We start from the raw sequence: 22,337 nt of genomic DNA on the forward strand, positions 1-22,337 counted from the left end.
GCTGAGAGAGGAGCAGAAGTAAAATATAATCATTTGGTGTTACCAAGACAAGAAAACTCAGAAACTATGTATTTCTTTTAGTCTTCTCCCGGCTATAGAGAATTACCAAGGAATGGCTCACAGAACCTCAATACATTCCTCTGGGGCCCGACCATTCAATTTATTCTCCTTTTCTTCATTTTTAGGACATATTTTGTTGTCTTAATTGAAAGCCTTGCACACTTCTGATCAACGGCTGGGCTGTCCCTCCCAAGAGACTATCCCATCCAAGGTCCCTTTGGAAAAGCTTAATCAGCACTAATTAAGTCACCATCCTAACCCAAATTAATTAGATTTTTAAAGTGTTGTCAACACCCTTCAAGGTTAAAGTAGGCTCTGACATCTCCTTAGACCTCATGCTGGACCCTTATAAAATCACACTCAGAAGGTACCTGAGAAATCAGCTCTAGTCAAAACTTTGAAAAATAGACCTGCAAAGCCTCTGAATTTCTGCCAAGGATTCAAGGAGAGTTCTCCCTCTTCTCAAAGAGATTATAGATTTTTAGTTTCCACACAAAAAGGAAAAAAATAAAATATCTTAGGATCCAAGATTTAAAGCTGGAAGGGACTTCAGAGATCATCTAGTCCAACCCCTTCATTTTACAGATGAGGAAACAGAGGAGATATTAAGTATCCTGCCCAAAATTGCTTAGGCAGTACAAAATCAGACACACACAAGGATAGCACGGTATTAATAGAAATATATTTGTTTTCTTAACTTTAAATGATACCGGTCCCATATGGCATTTTAAATTTTCCTTAGTAAGTCTCCCAACCCTAAGAAAACCTATTTCATCTTTTCTTTTTGGAAGGGGCATAGCAAAAGGACCAGACTTGTGATGATTATTTCATTGACATAAGAAACTCTTTGTGAGTTTGTGACCAATATATAGTCTTTGTGACCAATATATAGTCTTAGAGTTATCAGAGAGTAGTAAGAGATGGAGTCCACATGGGCCACACAGTCAGTATGTGTCCTAGGTGGCACTTGAACCCAGGTTTTAAAGTCTGGTTTTCCAATATGGTGGAATTATCAACTGGGAAAGACTTAGCTATTCTCAGCAATACAATGATAGCAGACAATTCTGAAGGACTTATGACAAAAAAATGCTTATCACCTCCAGAGGAAGAATTGTTGGAGTCAGAATGCGGATCAAAGCATACTATTTTTCACTTAAGTTTATTTGGGTTTTTATTTGGGGATTTTGGTTTTACATAATTATTCTCTTATAAAAATAAACAATATAGAAATATGATAATACAGGTATAACTCAGATCAAATTGCTTATCATCTTCTTGAAGGGAGAGGGGGAAACAATTTGGATTATATAACTTCAGGAAACTTTCATGGAGAATTGTTATTACACGTAATTGGTAAAATGAAATATCTTTACAAAAATATTAAATAATTTCTGGCTTTCTATCCAATACACCAAGCTTTCTTGTTCTTATTTCATTTCTGAAAACGAAACTCAGTGCTGCAAGATTTCTAATCTGATATCATTGATGGAAACAATAGAAATGAAAGTCTTTCTATCACCAATTTTCTTATAGTACCAAGGTCTTCTAACAAACCTCCTACGACTAAATTCATCAGCCCTTTGTAAAATGGTCCAGTGTTGATCTGGGCAAGAAATTCAATCCATCTGAAGTCCAAGATGGTTCATCTTATTTTCGTATACTGTTTTGTATTAAATACATAGTACCTTCACCTAATATCAACTTGTTTCCATATAGCTGTTTCTATAGAGGAACTCAAACCCATCTGAAAGCACTCTCAATTATTCATACCACCTATGAGACAGGAAAGAAGTATTTTTATCTTCATTTCACCAACGAGAAAACAGCCTCAGGGGCATAAACCCAGTGAGTCAACTCTGGAGGCAGCAACAGAAACCAAGTTTCAACATGACCTTGAAACAAATCCATTTCAAGGGGGAAAGAAGAAGAAAATTGATAATGGCACTTGTTTTAACCCTAATGAGACTCCAGATAATGTAGCCTCTCGAAAAAGTAGGAGTAACTGTCAAAGAGTCCTATTTGGCAGGTTACTCTACCAACTTTTATAGGATAAACTTGCTGCTTTTGAGACACCTATCTCCAACAAAAACTGTTTTTGTCTTATATTATTTCTTGTAAGTACAATTTTTAGAAATATGAATGTTCCTCTCATAGGATTTCATGACATTTGCCCAACTTGTTATAAGGTAGTAAATTTCCATTTGCTTAATTTGTACTCATTAATCGTTTATTGGAAATGAGGTCTATTCAACAAGGTCAAATAATTTTTAAAGATAATACTAATTATATAGTCTTCTACCATCAGAAGATTCGGTATACTTTGTAAACTATTAGACTTAGAAAATAGAGATAAATGGTCAGAGCTAGAGGTGAGAAAAGGAAAAATGGAGCCAGAATGGCTCGCCACCAGTGACAATGACTATGGTCATCTTCAGTCCCAGCCATTACTATCCCACTGCTATGCCATATTCCACTTTTGCCGCTTTTATATATGTCTCTTTTGGCTTTGTAGGAAGTGGTGGGCATAGCAAGTGCAGGAATAATAGAAATAAACTTTTCCACTAAAATATCAGGTCCCTGGGGTCAAAAGTGCCCAGAACTTCCAGGGAAAGAGGAGACCAGACCTGTGATTTCATCAGTTTAGAAAGGTCCTAAGGAGGAATTTCTGCTATCAATGCACATTGGATGGATGGATAGAATAAGAATTTATTAAGCAGCTACTTTGTGCTAGGCACTGTGTAAAGGACTTTACGTACATTATCTCATTTAATTAGCATCTTATAAGCACTTTAGAAAATTGCCTGAGATACTGAGAGCTCAGTAACTTGTCCAGGGTCACATGGCATGGTAGAGGCCAGAGTTGAACCCTTCACTTTCTGATTCTAAGGCTACTTCTCTCTTTTTGCACTGAGCAGGCATGTAATAAATGCTCATTGAATTCCATTGCCTTGAAGAAGAGAAAAGCAAAACTTTGATTTTGATGTAGTTTATGAAATTGAGGGGGCAGTTAGTTGACACAGTGGATAGAGTACAGGGCCTGGAATCAGGAACATTGATCTTCCTGAGTTCAAATCTGACTTCAGACACTTATTACTTATGTGACCCTGGGCAAGTCTCTTAACCCTATTTGCCTCAGTTTCCTCATCTATGAATGAGCCAGAGAAGGAAATGGCAAATCGCTCCAGTATTTTGCCAAGAAAACCCAAAATGAACTCACAAAGAATCAGAGATGATTGAACAACACACAACAACAAAACTGAGGGCAGACTTAAGACCATTCCAAAGCACAGCCTTCCCTCCTTTTATCACTTCAAGCATTAATCGTAGTGTTCTATACTGTTTGTATAATACGTATTCTATTGATTCTATTCTAATGGTCTGACCTAAGGAGTCTTGAGGACTTGGAAGGAATGTAATTTAGATTTATTTGCAATAACTAGGAATTGAAGCCAAGAGCTCTTGACCATTTAATTCCCCAAAATCTAAAGTATCAGAGTAAAATCCCTCCCCTGAAAAGTTGCTATAAAGGTTCATTGAGGACACTAGATCTTATTTTCCTTATGAAAAAACTGCATCGGAGCCTCAGAATCAGAAGAGTTGGGGTCTACTCACACTTATGGGAGAGGAGCACATCAAATGAATCTGCCCACCTCGTAGCTTCTTCTGTGGACAGCCTCCTGTAACAGAAGAAATGATATTCCTGAATACCATCTACAAAGTCCACCCCTTTCCTCCCCTTTAGTTCATATAAAATAATACAAAATGGGAGCTTGAAATAAATTAATTAATCAAATTAATTAAGTAAAGAATTCATGACTTTACTTCCTCTAAGAGACATCCAAACCCTTCTACATCTTGGGAGATATTTTTTGGAAAGCTGCCTTGGGAGCCAGGAAAATGGGAGTTCAAATTCTGCCTCTAACAATACTGGCTGGCTGGACCCTGGGAAATTATTTAATCTCTCACTGTTTCTCTAAGGCTATAAATTGGGGAGAAGGTGCCAACCCACACTGAGTTCAGGGAACTTTCTTTCCTGGGAGTTCCCTACAATACAGGAGTCACAGGTCCAATCCTAATGTGACTATCCCTAAGACCCTGCAACTTGTCAATGACCCTTTCTAAACTCAGTAAAATGAAACCTAGAGCAATTTATTGCAGGACCCATACTCAAGGCCTTTTCAGTTGGATAGGACCTTCCAGAGCCTCAGAAACATGCCCCCATGACAGGCTGAGGCTTCAGAAAGAGCTTCAGGGAAGGACAACTTGAATTAACCCATAGAAATGCTCCTTTTTTTTGCCAGCCTAGTGCTTTAGGGGAGCTGAAGGAAACATATACTAAAACTTTATCCAAAATTTCCCCCTGTAGATCTGAGTACTTTTAAATCAGTGATGGGGACAATGGAGAATCTGCTCATGGTGAGTCTGAGTAGACTGGAACATATGACCAAGGAGGAACCCTGAAGAAGATAAGCCAAGGATATCATCAAGGAAACTGTATGACTGAAAGAGCAGATGGGCTGATCAGAGTAAGGGACAACAGGAGGCTAGCTGAAGTACTCCACTAGTCCTTCTGAAGTATCAGGAAAAATCAAGAAACACTTTCAACACTGAGGATGTGTTGAATTAACAAATTTAACTTTATTATTATTATTATTATTTAGCTTAATATTTTAAGCAAGTTTCGGTTTCTTGGTTTCAAAGTCCAGGGCTCAGATTTAATACTAACAAGAAGGGGACCATAAAAAGATTCTCTTTCATCATTTCCTCAAGCATTACTCCTGGTGGTTTCCTAAGGGGGGAAAGTGACCAAATATAAGATTTTCATCTGTTTCCAAGAAAGATAAATGTTCCTTTCAGAGGCAATGTAGCATTGTAGGAAAAAAAAAACAGGTCTGGAGTACAAAGACCTGAATTTTAGGCTTGGTTTAACTACTTATAGCTGTGTGACCTTGGGCAAGTCACTTAATAATAACAGTTAGCTATTGCCCCCATTTGATCCTCACAATAACCCTAGGAGGTAAGAGCCATTATTACCTCCATTTAATAACTGAGGAAACTGAGGTAGACAGAGGTTAAATGACTTGCCCAGAGTCACACAGCTAGTCAAGTGTCTAAGGCTGCTTTTGAACTCAGGTCTTCTTGACTTCGGGGCCAGTGCTTTGTCCACTGGACCAACCCAGTTAATTCACTCAAAAAATGGGGTTTACATTATTTTAGTACCTCTCTCACCAAGTTTTGGAGAGGATCAAATGAGATGTTTGTTAAAGCCCTTTATGATATGGAAAGCACTGCACAAATGAGTTGCTATCAAGTGAATTGATTAACAAAGTCACACATCTTTTAACCGTTTTTTGGGAGTACCACAATTCTGGGGTAACCTGTACCGGGAGCTGCACTGGAGCTCATCTACCTAGTGGGCACCCAGGGAACTCTAACAACTGAGTGACTGACACGAGGCTGAATGTCCATACTCACTTGAGAGCTCGGTTCGGCTTGTCAGGAAGAATAGCTGTGAAATCACTACATGAATCTGATTTGTGAGATAGGCATCCCAGACGAGTCCTCATCCCTTTGTTCCTGCAACCAACAACAGGAGCAGAAGGAAGAGAGAAACTGTAATAAAAATGGTGACCAACAGAAAGGGTGCCTAGGGGTGCACACACAAAGCATCGAGAAGCTCACTAGCTCACCCAACCACCCTTGAGATTTCATGAGCAAAAGGGAAGGAAAGAACCAGAAAGCTCAGCAGCAGCATTATCTGACTACCTGAATACATAACAGGTACCTTTCCCCTGGAGGTCTAGTGCTTTTTAAAGCTTCCACAGCAAATTGGTGGTAAGTCAGTCAATGAAGGTCGTTAGCTTGGAAGACTTTCTAAATCAGGTTTCCCCATTGGGAAAGGAGCTACAGCGATGTCAAAATAACAATCTGCATCTTTCCCTCCCAATGGAAGGTCAGAGCAAGCAACCGTTCCTCACTGTAAAAAGGCTCACAAAGCCCAAGGAAGGGCATCAGCATTTGGAGGGCAAGATCAAGCCTTATCGATTACCTCTGTCTGTACTGGAAAGCCAGATCACAGCAACGAGGACTTAAAATGGCACGTGGAGTTGAGCAGAATGAGGCAGTCCTCTGTGATTATGACTGGGGATGGGGCTAATTATTGAAATCTCTCATCAGACCAACCTCTCCTGATTATGCTAGAACTGAAAACCAAGGAGGTTGGAGAGAGGAGGAGAGAAATAATGATGCATTCGTCAGTTGGCATCCTATTTACACTTGCACTGTCAACTCCAATCATTTCATTAACTAAGCTCTCTGCCTTCATTAACATCACTTGGGGCAAATCAAAATGGCAACACATTTTAATCTCAACAACTCACCCATCAACTTGCATTTATTTGCAAAGACCCAGCCTCGATCAATATTTTCATATATGTTAACTGATGGGCAGCTCACATGCTTCACTGTTATCTTTGGGTTGATAGGAGACCTCAGGGAAGATACACTGGGTGGAATCTCTATGATGAACTTATGGGATGGCACAGATAAGACTCACAAAGCATGGGGAGGCATGAGCGGGTTATGATCCACATCATTGGAGGGAATAGTCACGTCAATGAAATCACAGATTCATTTGAGTTTTTGAGGGTACTCATGATCAAAACACAAGACACATCAAAGCTGCAGCTAAAGGCAGATTGCTATAATTAATGGAATGCTAGATTCACAGTTAGGAGGACCTGGGTTCAAATCCTGACTATGATATTTGTTGGCGTGTGACCCTTAGGAAAGTTGAACTTCCTTGAGTCTCTGTTTGCTTATTTGTAGAATGGAGATAACAACAGCACCTTCTCCCATAGGGTTTTTGTGAGGTTCAAATGAGATTAGATAAAGGGTTTGGTGAACTTTAAAGCACTACATAAATAGAAACTATTATTATTCATTGTAATAGAATCTAACTAATAATTGTGCTCATTGTCCTTCCCTGCTGGAGACATCAGCACCTTCTGGTCACTAACTGAGCTGTGTTATACATTACTATAAGATTGGAAAGCCAAAGAGGATTGGAAAGATTCTCATTAGAATGGGCTGTTCATATCATCCTGAAGAGACAAAATCTCAAGCTTGCTTTTCTACCACTTTTATATATTCAGAATTTTTGTTCCATTTATCAGGAAAGGGATATGTACATTTCCTTAATTGCAAAGCAACCAACCTGGAGCCCGAGGGAAGTTCTGGAACAGTGGTCTTTCAAGCCTTCTCTTCCCTTCCTATTGGTCCCAATGACTTCCCACCTCTGGCCCAGAAAGACCTTCTCCAGCCCTGGTCCACTTTATTCCGTCCAAGGGAGGCCAATTGCGATAGAAGCACGTTTCTATGCTACATTCCATCTCTTCAAAACCATTAGAGGTCCGGAAATTTTGAGTCTCCATTAAGGCCCATCCTCCAATAGACAGTTGGGTCTGCATGTCCTGTCCTCCTACCATTTCCCTCAGTTCCCATTACTAAGCCACCTCTTTCATAACTCTATAAAATATTGACTACAACAGTTCTCTCCCCTCCAATGGCAAGTGCCAGGGCGTAGCCACTTGCTGTTACAGATGGCTGGGATCTTTGGCAGCATGAATCCCGGGTGGGTAACAAAACATTCTAAAAGACTAATTATGGTCATCAGATTTAGTGAGTCCAAGTAAAGGCAGGAGCTTGGGGGCTGTCACAAGTCATTCTACAGGCCAGGAGCCTGGTCTTCAATATATCGCCATACTGCTCTGAGCTTCAGAATCTTAAAAGCATACCATGAAGTTGAATAACTCTTCCCTTGAAAGTATGTCCAATGATTCTAAGATGAAAAGTCTTGGACTTGAGTTCAGAGAAAAACCCTGGGTTCGAATCCCATGTCTGCTACTTCTTAACTGTGAAAACATCTCACTAAGTCTCATTTTCCTCCTCTGTAAAATGGATATGCATCTGGTACTATCTCAAAATGAAAGGAGAGGGTACCATAGGAATTTGAGTTAATCATGATTTGCAAATAAATCTACATGGGCTAATTGGCAAGGCCCTGCAGGGTATAATATTACCTGTGTCAGAGACTACCCTGGGGCCCTTAGGAAGCAACTTTCCCTGATGATGCTCTGAGAATGAACAAATTTTATTTTCTTTCTAGGCTAGGTCAAGCCTCAGGTTGTAGCTGACCTGCTTAGTTCAGGTGGAAGAAATTGGGAATAATGGAAAAATCAAGGGCCAAAGATCAGGATTTGGTTTGTAGCCTGAAGGGCTTGGAAAAAATAAGTTTATTCTCTTCCCTGAAGCAGCTGTCCTGGAAAACACTATGTAAGGCTTCCAACTAACTAAAAAACAAAAAAAAGGCAATAAGAACAAATAACTTAACCCAGTTCCTTGGGCTTCCATCCTCACACCTGCCAGTCATCTACATGATGGGAGTATATCTGGCAGCCACAAAGTTTAGAACTAAAGAATCTCCCAATTGGAGCAGAGGACATTGTACAAAATGACAACCCCCTTAGGGGACATACAAGGCAAAGCAATGCAAGTAGGGGAAGGCGCCATGAGCAGAGGAAGCTTGAGTGGGGCAGAAAGCGCAGGGGATGGCGGGAAGCAAGGAAGAGAGGAAAGGAGGTAGGGCAAAATACATGTCATGGTTCAGTTACCTCCGAGGCATCAGTAAGGCCGCCATACAGGCATCCGGCTACGGGCAACCCTTTAATTGGCTGGCTTGCAGGGCCTTCAAGGCAGGAGGTAAGACTGCGGGGAGGATGGGTTTACCCTTTCACGTCCTCTCACCTAAAATCAAAGAATCCTAGGTAAAAGAGGGGGCCTTGGCCCTCTCAAACCCCCTTACTCCATCTCCTCTCAGGTTGGCTTTGGGCCCAAGCCATCCAGGCATGGAGAGTCAATGTATCCTCAGCCAAGTGACCCTCTTTTCTCCATTGGCTCCCACCTTGGGTTGTTCTGTCCAAAATGAATGGAGTGGACTCAGATTGCTTAAGATTGGCCCAGAGCTCCTATTTCCCAAACTGCAGGCCATCATTTAGAGGAAAGTGGGACACATGGCCCAAGGGAAGGACTGAGCCAGCAGTCCCCAAAACTGTTTTCTCTTCTCTCCAAGGGCAAAACTGAGGTGACTAATGGATAAGGCAAAAACCATACTAATGATGCCTGGATGATCCTTTCCCCATCCTACCTGCCAATAGATCCATGCTTAGATGGTATTCTGTTTTATACCACCCTCTCCAAGTTTGTCTATGATGGGAGAACACGGCCCAGGGAGGAGTGAGTGGGAAGAAGGTTGGAAAAACTCCAAGGAAGTCTTGTCAGGTGTTAGCAACCCACTAGCTTTCTCCTTTGCAGGGCTACAAACAGAGCTGGGACTAAGGATAGGCAGGTAGGCAAAAGTCTAGAGCACAGCACGACAAGGGATGTTTCTTAATGCTCATTTTTTTATGGCCAGAAAATTCTGCTTTCTGTGGCTCGTAGGTACCAATTTTGAGATGTCAAGTCATATGTGTTGTAGGGAAGACTAACTGAGAAATGGGAGACTTTTTAGATGCAGAGGAAATAAAATCTTTCAGTGCAGAGGAAATATAATCTTTTCATGCAGAGGAATGAAACTTTAAAATCTTGCCTAGGGTTTGAGAAAGGTGCCCCTCAACTCTGTATGTGTACACAAATCCTATCTGTGTCAGCAGAGAGACTGTCATATTAAGGCAACTGACTTCCCCTAAACTCATGTGTCCCTAACCGTTTCTGATCAGAAGGGAGAGAACATTGGGCTAAGCATGTATTAAGAACAACTGACATATTTCCTTCCTTCCGAACTGCTCAGCAAGGACCTATCCTGGTATATTTTTACCCCTGTACTTCCACAAAGATAAATGGAGAGAAGACAAGAAGGAGGAAAAATAAAGTTTTAGAGAGGGCATCCTACCCATAAATAGTTCCTCAGAGGAACGCCACCAACAAATTCAGAGGATACTTTCAAAGCTTTTAAAATATGTATATGTTAATTGAATGACATTTTAAGAGGTGGGTGGCAGAATGGATAGAGAAGTCTCACCTCTTATATAAAAATATCTTTGTGACCTTAAGCAAATTATTTAACCTCTTTTTCCCTTGGCATCCCTAAGACCTTAAGTTACAAAGCAGGTAGAGGTAGGTTTTCCCTATAGCAATATAATCTATATGATGGCCAAAAGAGGTGTCTCAAGATCTTATGGTTAAAAATTCTCTCCTCCAGGAACCTGGGGAATTGTGTTAGAAGTCAGAGAATACATTTTCCCAATCTCTGTCATGAGCACTATCCTCAGTTAAAATCGTAGTTTTGAGCTAAAAGGGGAGCCATGGAAAGCAATGGTTCTAGCCCTTTTGGCCCTAGTCTTCTTCTTGACCGGAGTAGAGACAATATATAAGGGAAAGACACATGGCTAGAGTACCCAACGTTTCCTTTCTAGCTGTCACAGTGAGAGCCAGAAGCTCTATGCTACCCTGCTCAGCCCCATACTCCCTCATAAACCAAACAGAGCAGGCAAAGGCACTTGCCCATACCTGACAAGGCATCTCCTACCTCAGCCTCACCTCTTTCCCTTTTCCCCTGCAGTCCCCTGACATACACACACACACACACACCCCCTGCCCAAAAATGACTCATATCTCCAGCAGATTCCCTTCCCTGAGTCTTGTAGCTGCCAGCTGCTGTCAGACATTGTTGTCTCACTCTGTCCTACCCCTCTTCATCTCTCCCCAGATCTTCTGTCCCAAACAAGACAACGATTTGCTCCCTTGATAAACCCAGCATCTGGTCGCATTCAGTGGGAATCCATAGGATGCCATAGCCCGAGCTCCCTCTTCCTTTCACAGATGTGTTCACTACCCTTACCAGTTCCCAAACCGGTGATTTTGCTCAGCCATTAAAGTCCTGGCACCCAAAGTTTACCCCCAAATCTTAGGAGAGTACAAAAGGGGAGGTGATGTGTTTGCTAGTTCCTCAAAGGGAACATAGCTTCGTGGCTGCCCCAGGGAGGCCAACCTCCTCCATTCAATAGGAGAGCAGAGGGTGAGGAGATGGATAGAGAGGGAAGGAGAGCCCCCCCCCTCCCAGCCAAGAGGAAAGAAAAATCAAGATTTATACGTAAAAAGAAAAACCAAAACCAAAACCAGAGAGTGGAGAGAGGTTAAGAGCCATGAGAGCTTCAGTAGGGAGAAAGCAATCAATATGCACAGAGAGGTAGGTTAAAGCTAGGTTAGTTAAATATGTGGATAATGTACTCTGCACACATAAGCACCCAAATGAAGGAGAAGATTGAAGAGAAAGAAAGGAAAGCCATACTCACTGCCTTTGACCTGTCCTCATGGCCTGTGGGTCTTTGCCAACCAGATGGTCAGAGAGGCTGCTGGTCAAGGAGCTCTGAGGAGAGAGCAAATCTATCTCTTAGCAGTCAAATCCTTGGCGGGGTGAAGAACGCATGCTCGTGGATGAGTGCACATACACACACACACACACACACACACACACACACACACACACACACACGCTCACACGCTCACACTCACACACACACACCTCCCACCACTTTTGCCAGGCAGCGAGCAGTATAGATGAAAGCTCCCCTCTCTGCTTGTCACATCCAGTAAATACTCAAGCATCCCACACCCAGCAGGAGGTGGCTTGGCTAGGCTCTGCCACGCGGTGTCTGCTCACCCATTTTCATTGGAAGCATGAAGAAGGTGCCCACCTGATCAGAGCCCTGCCTGGCACTCTTCCTCCTTACTAACCTGATTCTCAGATCCTTGGGCTTCAGTTAAATGAAAAGGAAGTGCATCCCAGCACCAGGAGACTTTGAGGGGTGGAGTGTGGGTGGAGGTGGGGGGGGGAGTTCAGATAGAGGTATTTTTTCCTCATGCCCCACCCCCTCCTCAGCCCTGACTTAACTGGAAATCAAGCATCCAATCGGCCTGCCTTTAATGAGCTCTGCTACAGTCGGAGGAAAGCTGGCTGCTACTCTGGGATCAGGAATCAGAGAATTCTTGCCCCAGACAGCTGCTGACAGCAGGGACCAGGGCCATGGCAAACTTCCTAATGAGCAGGGGACCACTGGGTGCTTTCTTGGGTCTAACATGATCAGGCCAATGCAGAGAGAGAGATGGCTATGGTACAGGCTACCCATCGAATCCCACTCCCTCCCGAGGTGGCAAGGCTTCCTGTTGCTACTCTGCCTCATGGCAGAGCTAAACCTCACAGACCTGAGGCATCCCCACCGAGTACCATATTTCAGTCATCTCCTCCCTACAGACAAGCATTCCCCTTTCCCCATCACTGCCTCCCTGGCTCTTCTTTTCATGAGAAATGTCCATAATCTCTATCTGTCCAAGCCTGCTCATCTATCACCCCCACCCCGCTCTCACCTGCATCTCCCCCAGTGAAAAATCACTTCCCTTTCTCTGCCATCTCCTAGCAGTTTCTTCCATCCAGCTCCTGCAATTTGCCTTTGCAGAAAAGTGAGAGTCTCCCTTTTGTTCTGCCCAGTTCAGACAACTCCCCCATTTTCTAATCTGAGGCTCCTTGACCACTCAGACCTTTGCAGGCTTTGTGTCCATCCCAGAAGGAGCTCTGGGTAGACCCAGCTTCATAGGGCAAGTCAATTCTGCACCCTGTCTGGCTTTCTCCCTGTGTTCCTTGATCTTGGGTTCTCTAGCATGAAGCCCACATTTGCTCTTAAAAAAAGATGTCTGGCATTCATGTCTACCTGCAAGCACCAGGAAGAGACTTACTAAAGCTAGGAGGAATCCCTAAGGAAAAGTGACTGTGAGGACTTGGAAGAAGCCCACCTTTCACTTCAGGATTCTTTGTACAAAACCTGCATTCTGTCAGGGGAGTGAGTGATGCTGCCATCCCCGCCTGCTGCCTGATGACAGGGGACAAATATAAATTCCACTGCTGTCTCTACAGTGACTCATTGTCTCGCTCTGATAATGTCCATGGTGCCACTCAGTTCAGCAAAGAGGCCTGAGAGGCACAATTTGAGGTTTTTGCTTTCTCATTGCCACTGGTTTTCTGCCTTGTTGCTAGCCAAGTGTCAGTTCCTAAAAAATTAAATAAATATCCTAGCAGATTTGAGGCCTTCAGATCATTGCCCTGAGACCATACACGATGAAAAAAATCGCCCGACAGATACAAATTGTAAAGGGAAATACTCTGAAGAAGCACCTTGCTATACTGCAAATAAAGAATGCCACCAGACAATTTGTGACTATACGTAGTTATATGCATAAAGCATCCAGCACCATCACATGAAATCCCTAGAAATCTGCTGTTATTCTGTGCTGCTAGCAGTAATAACAATGCATGCCCAAGCGGAGTTAGAACTAGCAAGGGAAACATAGCACTTTGTCCCAGGGCAGTGACATGGCAGGGAAGATACTCTAGTGTCCCCACACCTCATCTTTCCATATAGTGTTCCAATACCTAAACCACCACGTAGCACAGCTCTACACTTCCAAACCAGAGTCTTGATTATCCCTCTCTAGCATCTACTTTTCATCAATGCCCAGTCCCTGTGGGGATGAAGGCCCAACCTATCTCCTTTCAATTCTCTACTAATGAGACCCCTCCCTGTTTTCACCCCATGTGAAAAAATTTCCAGTTACACCCCTGAAACATGTTGAGTTTTACGAAGTAACTTTCCAAAGTACTTTACTTAAAACAACTCTATGAGATGAATAATATAAGAATTATTTGTCCCATTTCATAGATAAGAATAGTGAGGCTAACAGAGGTCAAAGCATTTTATCTCCGTTTACATAGCCAACTAGCATTATAGCCAGAATTCAAACCCAAATTTTCTGGTGAATGGTTAGACATCTCAATTAATTTGACAAATAATTTAATCCACAAACATTTATTAAGTGTCTTCTGTGCTAACTACTGGGGGTATAAAGCTAACAATAATAATAATAATAATAATAATAATACAGTCCCAGCTCTCAAAGAGCACACAGGCTAATGAAGGAGATAACATTCAAACAACTATGTGCAAACAAGATATAAATGTGATAATTTGGGTGGGTTGCCTCAGAGGAAAAGTACTAAGATTAAGGAAGAAGGGAAAAGGTTCCTGAAGAAGGTGGGACTTTAGCTGAGGCTGGAAGGAAGCCAGGTAAGCTAGAAGACAGAAAGGAGGAGGGAAAGTGTTCCAGGGATGGGGGACAACCAGTGAAAATGTGTGGAATTGAAAAATGGAATGTCATGTTCAAAGAACAGCAAGGAGGCTAGTAACATTGCATTGTAGTCTACATAGAGGGGAGTAAGGTTTAAGAACACTGGAAAGGTACAAGGTGGCCTGGTTATGAAGGGAATTAAAAGTCCACCAGAGGATTTTATATATGATCCTAGACATAACAGGGATCCACAGGAGATTACTGAATGACTGAAGCAGGGGAGGTTGATAACGTCACTCCTGCATTTTAGGAAGCTCAGTTTGACTAAGTAGAGAATGGGCTGGAGTTAGGAGAGACCTGAGGCAAAGACGGACACCAACTAACCTGAAAAAGTCATTGTATGTTGTGCAATGATCAACTATGAATGACAGTTGTTCCCAATAATACAAAGATCCAAGGTAATTCCAAAGGACTGAAGATGAAAAAATGCTATCCACCTGAGAGAAAGAACTGATGGAGTCTGAATGCAAATCAAAGTATACTATTTATCATTTTATATTCTTTGGGGGTTTTTTATATGTCTTCTTCCACAACATGACCAATATAAAAATATGTTTTATATGATTGCATATAGAATAACCTATGTCACATTGGTTACTGCCTCAGGGAAGGGGGACAGGAGAGAGGGAGGGAGAGAAGAAAATTAAGGCTAAAAATGGTTTTTAAATTTTTCTGCTTTTTGTTAAAAAGTCTTTGTATTTGAATGGACTATAAAGAAGTATGTTAGCAATTGAATTAGCAAAGCCTTACTGGGTGAATGTATAAAATGCCATGTGCACATATGTCGAGTAGGAAATCAATGCAAATTTATTGATTTCTTTTCTAAAAAGGAGTAGAATTGTCACCAAAACATGAGAGTTCCCCGGTGCCATAAGAGTTCCAAAATATGTATAATTTGTCTTACATAAAAACATAGCCACTTTGGTTTCCAAAGAGAAAAACTGATTTCACAATGAACTTCCTTAATTTTCCCATTTGCTTAACCAGTTGTGCCAAGGTTATTTATTAAATTTTTTTAACCTTTGATTTCATCAATATAGGGAACTCCCAGAAGGAAAATTCCCTACACCAGTGGTATTTGGCACTTGATTTCCAGCTTACAGTCACTACTCAGAGAAGTGAAAGGTTAAGCCATTTGCCTAAGGCAATAAAGTCAGTATGTGTCTGGGACAGGATTTGACCCCTGGTTTTCCTGACTTAAAGGTCAGCTCCTTATACACTATTACCATACAGCCTCTTTGAATCTAATAAGATGAAATTTTAAAAAGGCAAATGTAAAATCTTCTACCTGGGTTCAAAACAATCAATTTTGCCAATTCAAGATAAGGAAGACACAGATAGACTACAGTTCTGAAACAGACCTAGAGTTTTGGCGGCCCATAGGATCAAGAGATAGTCAACAGTTCAATATGGCAGCCAAGAAAGTCAAGTTCTCTGGGACCAAGATCAAAAATAAATGTCTGGGAACAGCTAGAGAGCACAGCAGATAGAACATGAGATCTGAAGTCAGGAGGACCTGAGTTTAAATATGACCTCAGACATTTTTTAAGCTGTGTGACCCCAGGCAAAATATTTAACTAACCCCAGTGGCCTAGCCCTGACTGCTCTTCTGCCTTAGAATTGATACTAAGACAAAAGGTAAAGGTTTAAAAAAAAAAAAAAAAGATTGTAAATAAATATCTGCTGCTGATCATCTGAGATAACCCAGGTACCAAAGGCCCTTCAGATGGAGTGTTTTCCTGGTATCTCTAGCAGAGAGGGGTTCAATTTATCAAAGAAAATCCATGCCACTGTCACACAAGACACACACACACACACACACACACACACACACACACGCCGGTGGAATAGAGACATATAAAATGTAATTAAAGGGATGATAGAGCAAGCAAATTAGATTTCACAATGCAATATTTTAAAAAGCCATAGTGACGTAGGAGATTTATGGACAAGTCCATCAAAAATGGTCCACATGCATTTATTTAGCCAACGTACCACCCAGGACTGTACAATATTTAAAAGCTTTTCATAAAAACAGTCATTTATGTATTAGATTTCAATTTGGTCCTGTTTGCTAACGCTCTTTTGCAAATCTTTTAAAAGCAACCTCCACTTCTTAGCAATCCTAGTAACAGTAGAAACATGAATCAACACAAACAGTGATGCTTTAGGGTTACCACGGAGACAAGCAGGACACAAGGAAGGGCAGGACTGAAAGATGTCACTTGGCTAAAAGAGTTTGCTCTAAAATGCCTGTACTTCCCCTCCACCATTCAGAGACTTCATACTTTCCACTTTCCCTTCCTGTTTCCTCATCCTCAGTCCAAGAATCCAGCTGTCTTGCTCGCAATGACAGTGCATCAAAATAGACACAGCAGGGAATTCCACCTCTATGAGCTTATAGGTCTGGTACTTAATCTCATTCAGAGTCTAGTCAAATCAACGAGCATTTATCAAGTACTTCCTATGTGCCAGGCACTGTGCTAAAGTTGGGGATACAACTACATGCAAAAGGAAATGCAGCTCCTGCCCTCAAAGAGTTTACATTCTAACAGGGTAAGAAAACATATAAAAAGGAACTGAAAAGGGAGCAAGCCCAAGGTAAAATCCTGAGAACAAAGGGTGGCTGTCCTGGATCCTTCCTCAAAATGCAAGATCCAGGAAGAATACAACACCAACAGGAAAGAGGGAATACAAGACAGCTGAGGTATGGTGGCAAAACCTAGAGAGAGAACAATGGATCATTTTCTCAAAAATGGAGATTCCTGAAAAAACTCTTGTCTCGTCAATTTTGTCTTTATAACTCTAGTGCCAAAAATCCATTATGCATCTAATATTTGCCAGGCAGAGGTCATTAGGCAGCTCAGTGGATATAGCACTGGTCCTGGAGTCAGAAAGACCTGAGTTTAAATTCAGACTCAAATATTTATTAGCTGCGTGACCCTGGGCAAGTCATTTATCCTTTGTCTTGGAGACAGCTAGGTGGCTCAGTGGATAGAGTGCTAGGCTGCCCTTGATAAGCAAGACACAAAGATATAAATATCTCCACCCTCAACAAGCTTACACTGTAACAAGTGAGATAACATGTGTACCGATAAGGATACTCAAAATAAATACAAAGTCATTTTAGGGACAGGGTCCTAACAGCAGGGAGAATGGAGGATTTGAATGGGCTTTTGCAGGGAGCTAAGGATTTCCAGCGAGTATTTCAATTATAAGGAACGGACTGTGCAAATATAGAAAGAGAAAAGATGAAATGTCAAAGATGAGAAACAGCAAATAAGCCAGTCTGACCAGAATATAGTGTGGATGAGGAGGAGTGATATGGAATCAGCCTGGTAAGGCAGGCTGGAGCCAGATGGGAAGGGTGTTAAATAACAAAGCCAATGAGCATGTAGTAAGCATCTACCGGGCTGAGAGCAGGGGATGCAGAGAAAGGGAAGAATAATCCCTGCTCTCAAGGGGCTCCCAATCTAAGAGGAGAAAGAATACATAAACAAGTAAATACAAACAAGATCTAGAAAGAGCCCGTTGGAAATTATCGATAGAGGGAAAGCATTAGAAATAATTGGGGTTGGGAAAGATTTCTTGCAGAAGATGGGATTTAGCTAGGACCTGAAGGAAGCCAGGAAGCAGAGATGAGGAGGGAAGACATTCCAGGCATGGGGCACAATCAGTGAAAACGTCCAGGGTCAGGAAATGGAGTGTCTTGTTCCAGGATCAGCAAAGAGACTAATGTTACTACAGAATTGTAGAAAATATGGAGGGGTTGAGATATAAAAACACCGGGAAAGTAGGAAGGGGCTAGGTTATGAAGAATTTTAAAACACAAACAGAAGATTTTATATATGAGCCTGGAGGTAATAGGAAGCCTCTGGAATTTACTGAGTAGGAAGTGGCAAGGTCAGACCTGAACTTTAGGAGGATCACTTTGACAGCTGAGTGAAGAATTGATTGGAGTGGGGGCAGCTAGGTAGCAAAATAGATAAGAGTTCCAAACCTGAAGTTGGGAGAACCTAGGTTCAAATCTGGTCTCAAACACTCCCTCTCCCTAGCTGTGTGATCATTGGCAAGTCATTTAAGCTTGATTACCAAGCCCTTGTCCTTATGTCTTAGAGTTGTTAGAATATTAAAGGGTTAAAAAAAAAAAAAAAAAAAGAATGGACTGGAGTGGGAAGAGATTTGAGGCAAAAAGATCAACCAGAAAGCTGTTTCAATAGTCCACGTGTGGTGTAATGGGGACTTGTATTAAGGCACTGGCTGCATCAATATATATGTGTTGCAAAAGATAAAATTGATAGAACATGTCAACAGATTGGGATGTGGGGCAGTGGGAAAGAGAGACCAAGGAGTCAAGGATGACACCTAGGTTGCAAGCCCTAGTGCATAGGAAACATGGTGGTGTGCTCACCAGTAACAAGAAAGTAGGCAAGAAAGGAAGATTTAGAAAGAAAAATGAGTTTGGTTTTGGATGTGTTGAGTTTAAGAAGTCTAAAGTATATCCAGATGGAGATATCAAAAAGAGATAGGCCAAAATGAAGAGTTTGTATTTTGTCTTTTTTTTTAAATAGTTAACCTTTCACCTTAGAATCAATACTGAGTATTGGTCCCAAGGCAGAAGAGCAATAAGGGCTAGGCGATGGGGGTTGTGACTTGCCCAAGGCCACCCAGAATTGTCTAAGGCCAGATTTGAAGCCAGGACCTCTTTAGGTCTGTCTCTCAATTCACTGAACCACCTAGCTGCCCCCATTTACATTTTATCTTAAAAGAAATAGTCACTAAAGCTTCTTGAGCAGGGGAGGGAGACAATCAGTCCTATGCTTTTAGCTCATCTAATTCCACTTCCCACCCCAGTACTATGTTTGCAAATGAGGCCAACGGGCATAGAAAGGGCCAGTGAGACCTGGAGCACAGAGGAGCCTGGAAATTTTCCTGACTGAGTGCATTACTGGCTGAGTGAGAGAAAAGACACCCAGCTTTGGCTCCAGCTAAATCCTTTTTGTCCTCCAATGCTCCATCTGTAAAATGGGGATTATCATCTCAGTACCTTCCTACTTTAGAAGGAGGTTGTGCAGATTAATTGGATAATGTCTGTGTAGCTATTTGAGCTCCTTGGAGAAAGGTTCTATATAAATAGAACCTTATTATTTCAGGATTCATTTTTACCACCTACCTGCCTACCAGAGGTGTTGCAGAGATTTTTAAGTTAACATATTTGTCCCGCCCTTGGAACTACTTGGACAATAGGAGGTTATATAAATTCCTTTTTTTTTTTCTATTCCCCTTAGCCTTTGATTCCCTCCCTTGCCTGCTGCCCATTCCCCTCCTCTGGCTCCCCTCTCCTGGTTATCTTTTTTTCTTGTTCTCTTTTCCCCCCTTTTGTCTTGCTCTCTTCTTCTCTTATATTCTTCTCTTTAAATGGAGCAGCGTGGCAGAGTAGAGAGGGCACTAAACTTGGCATCAAGAAGACCTGAGATCAAAATAGGGCATCAAACACTTCCTAGCTGAGTGATCGCAGAGCTTCACTTTATTCACCTGCAAAATGAAGTTAACCTCAATGGCCTCTAAATTCTTTTCCACTTCTAAACCTACAATGTATAATCGCCTCTTTTGAGAAATCCTAAAAGCAGCCCTAGCACTGAATGGTGGAAGCTTCAGTATCTAACTTTCCTATACTATCTTGCATCTGTAAAAGCAAATTGTTTCAAAAGCTGGGAAAATAAGAAACAAGAAATCTATATTGTCTCCCCCAAAGTGAGTACCACGAGATTACAGGCTGCCCCCTAATCTATCAGGATCAGTGACAAAATATGGGTCAGTAAGATAGCCATTACCTGGGAGAATTATTAGTATTTGAAATGGAAATACAGGAAGAATATAGTGTATAGCCAAGGGCAGGATTCCTAACCTTTACAAATATGACAGGTCTTTTTTAATATCAAATTTTAGGCTTCCCTACATGATAAAGTAATATTATAGACTAATCATATCTTTGGAGATGGAAAGGGAAGAAAAGAAAATAAGCATTTATTAAGTGCCTACAGTGTGCCAGGTACCATGCCAAGTAAGTACTTTACAGATATTATCTCATTTGATCCTCAAAGTAACATATTAGTCTTTTTAAATCTTCTGTCTTAGTATCAGATCTAAGACAGAAGAGCAGAAAGGGCTAGGCAACTGAGGTTAAGTGACTTGCCCAGGGTCACACCTGAGTCCAGATTTGAGCTCAGCTCTTCTTAACCCCAGACCCAGTACTCTATCTACTGTACTCCCTAGCTGCCTCAGAGAGAATGCTTTATGATCAAAAGTTTCTATGAATTCAGGAATGTTTTTAAATGTATTTATATTTTATTCATCTCAATAGCATCAAAAAAGATTTTTAAAACAGTAACAAATATAATGTAGTGAGAAGCAATCCTGGATTTGTAGATAAAGAGCCTGCTTGGAATCTGGAAGATTTGGATTCACCTTCTACCTGCCTGCTATGTGATCCTAGGTAGGTCACTTAACTTCTCATTGCCCCCAGGCAACTCTCTTAAGACTGTAACCTGCACAGCAGATGCTAATGGGAATTAGAAGGGATTCCCTGTCTGATGAAATCATAGATTAAAATCTAAAAATAAAATCAGTGTATCAAAGGACATATTTATTCTGGCCACAGAAGATTTGTTTGTTTATTTATGGATTCAACTGTGGATTCTGAATCATTGACAAAAAACCCTGGTTTGACTAGTAACCACAGGCTTGAGGTATGTTTCATCTAAATCCTTATCCACTGAGCATTTCCTAATTCAGATCCCATCTGGGTACTGTGGCCTAATATTGATTGCACTCTCACACAGATATTGATCTTCCAATAGATAGTAAGGCCCTTGAAGGCAGACTACTTCCTCTCAATCTGTTGATTGGTCAGTTTATTTTTAGCTATTTTAAGGACTTGAAGATCCAAGAAGGGCTGAAATACTGCTCAGATTGGACAGGACGATAATAACTGATGACTTATTTATCATTTTTTATTTTGCTTCTGTCTTTTCTACCAAAGATTACAACCTTTGGTCTATAAAGGACAGAACAAAAATAGCTCATGGGAATTTGAAACTCAAAGTAAAAAAGGAGAGTTAAAAAAAAAAAAGAGTCCCAAGGTACCCTTAATGAGTGCAGGTCACTTAGTCCAAAGGAACTCTATTTTAGGGCAGTCGTCAACAAACTAGGGCCAGAGGACCAAATCTGGTACATGTGCAAACACACACATTCATACACACAGTCTATATGGTTTTGATATTTTTAGATAAAGGTTCCTTGTATTTAAAAATGCAAATGCTGTTATTTGTTTTGTACAACTAGGGAGAAAATATGTAAATAACTAGGTACAATTAAGATAGGTACAGAGCATATGACCAAATGAGTGGATATTTGTAAAGAGCTTAGCACCGTACCTGGCACACAGTAAGCACTATATACATGATATTATTATTTTATTATTATTACTTAGTAGTAGTAGTAATCTCAGAGAGAGGCACTAGCATTTGGTGAGGAAGTGAGCCAGAAAAAGCTTCCAGCAGAAGTTGAGATTGAATTAAGTCTTCAAAAAAGCCAAGGAAGCTGAAAGGAGGAGAAAAAAAACATACAAAATCCTCTGTTTGCTATCCAAAGCCTTTTATAACCTACTTCCCCCCCCCTCCCCCCCCCCCCGCTTCCTCAACTACCTTTCCAGTTATTTTATACTTTACTCCCCTCTACGGACTCTTAGATTGAGTGAAGCTAGTGAACATCACTGTTTCGTTAATAAAACACTCCATCTCTCAGCTCTGAGCATTTTCTCTGGCTATTGCCTCTTCCTGGATTGTTCTCCCTCCTCAGCTCCACCTCCCAGCTTTCCCTTGCTTCCTTCAGGTCTCATCTAAAGTCCGTCTTCTTCAGAAAGTCTTTCCTAACCCCTCTTAATTCCAGTGCCTTCCCTCTCTTAATTATTTCTCATTTAATCCTGTCTATAGCTCATTTGTACTTAGACACTTACATGTTGTCTCCCCAATAGATTATAA

General features: G+C 41.3%; 1 protein-coding gene across 2 annotated transcripts in view; it reads right to left on the reverse strand.

Moving 5' to 3' along the window:
- The window catches only part of RGS8 (regulator of G protein signaling 8), a 65,219-nt gene that overhangs the window by 27,090 nt on the left and 15,792 nt on the right, over nt 1–22,337 (reverse strand). The window contains exons 2-4 of one of the 2 annotated variants that reach the window (XM_044674349.1): nt 11,412–11,485; nt 5,536–5,637; nt 3,673–3,737 (exon numbers count right to left, since the gene is read on the reverse strand). In XM_044674349.1, coding sequence (XP_044530284.1) covers nt 3,673–3,737; nt 5,536–5,637; nt 11,412–11,485 — 241 coding nt within the window. Of the gene's footprint in view, nt 1–3,672; nt 3,738–5,535; nt 5,638–8,732; nt 8,759–11,411; nt 11,486–22,337 lie in introns of those variants that run through there. The other variant, XM_044674350.1, reaches the window with a different exon arrangement.

Source organism: Gracilinanus agilis, chromosome 4 (assembly GCF_016433145.1).
Source record: "Gracilinanus agilis isolate LMUSP501 chromosome 4, AgileGrace, whole genome shotgun sequence".
Taxonomy (NCBI): domain Eukaryota; kingdom Metazoa; phylum Chordata; class Mammalia; order Didelphimorphia; family Didelphidae; genus Gracilinanus; species Gracilinanus agilis.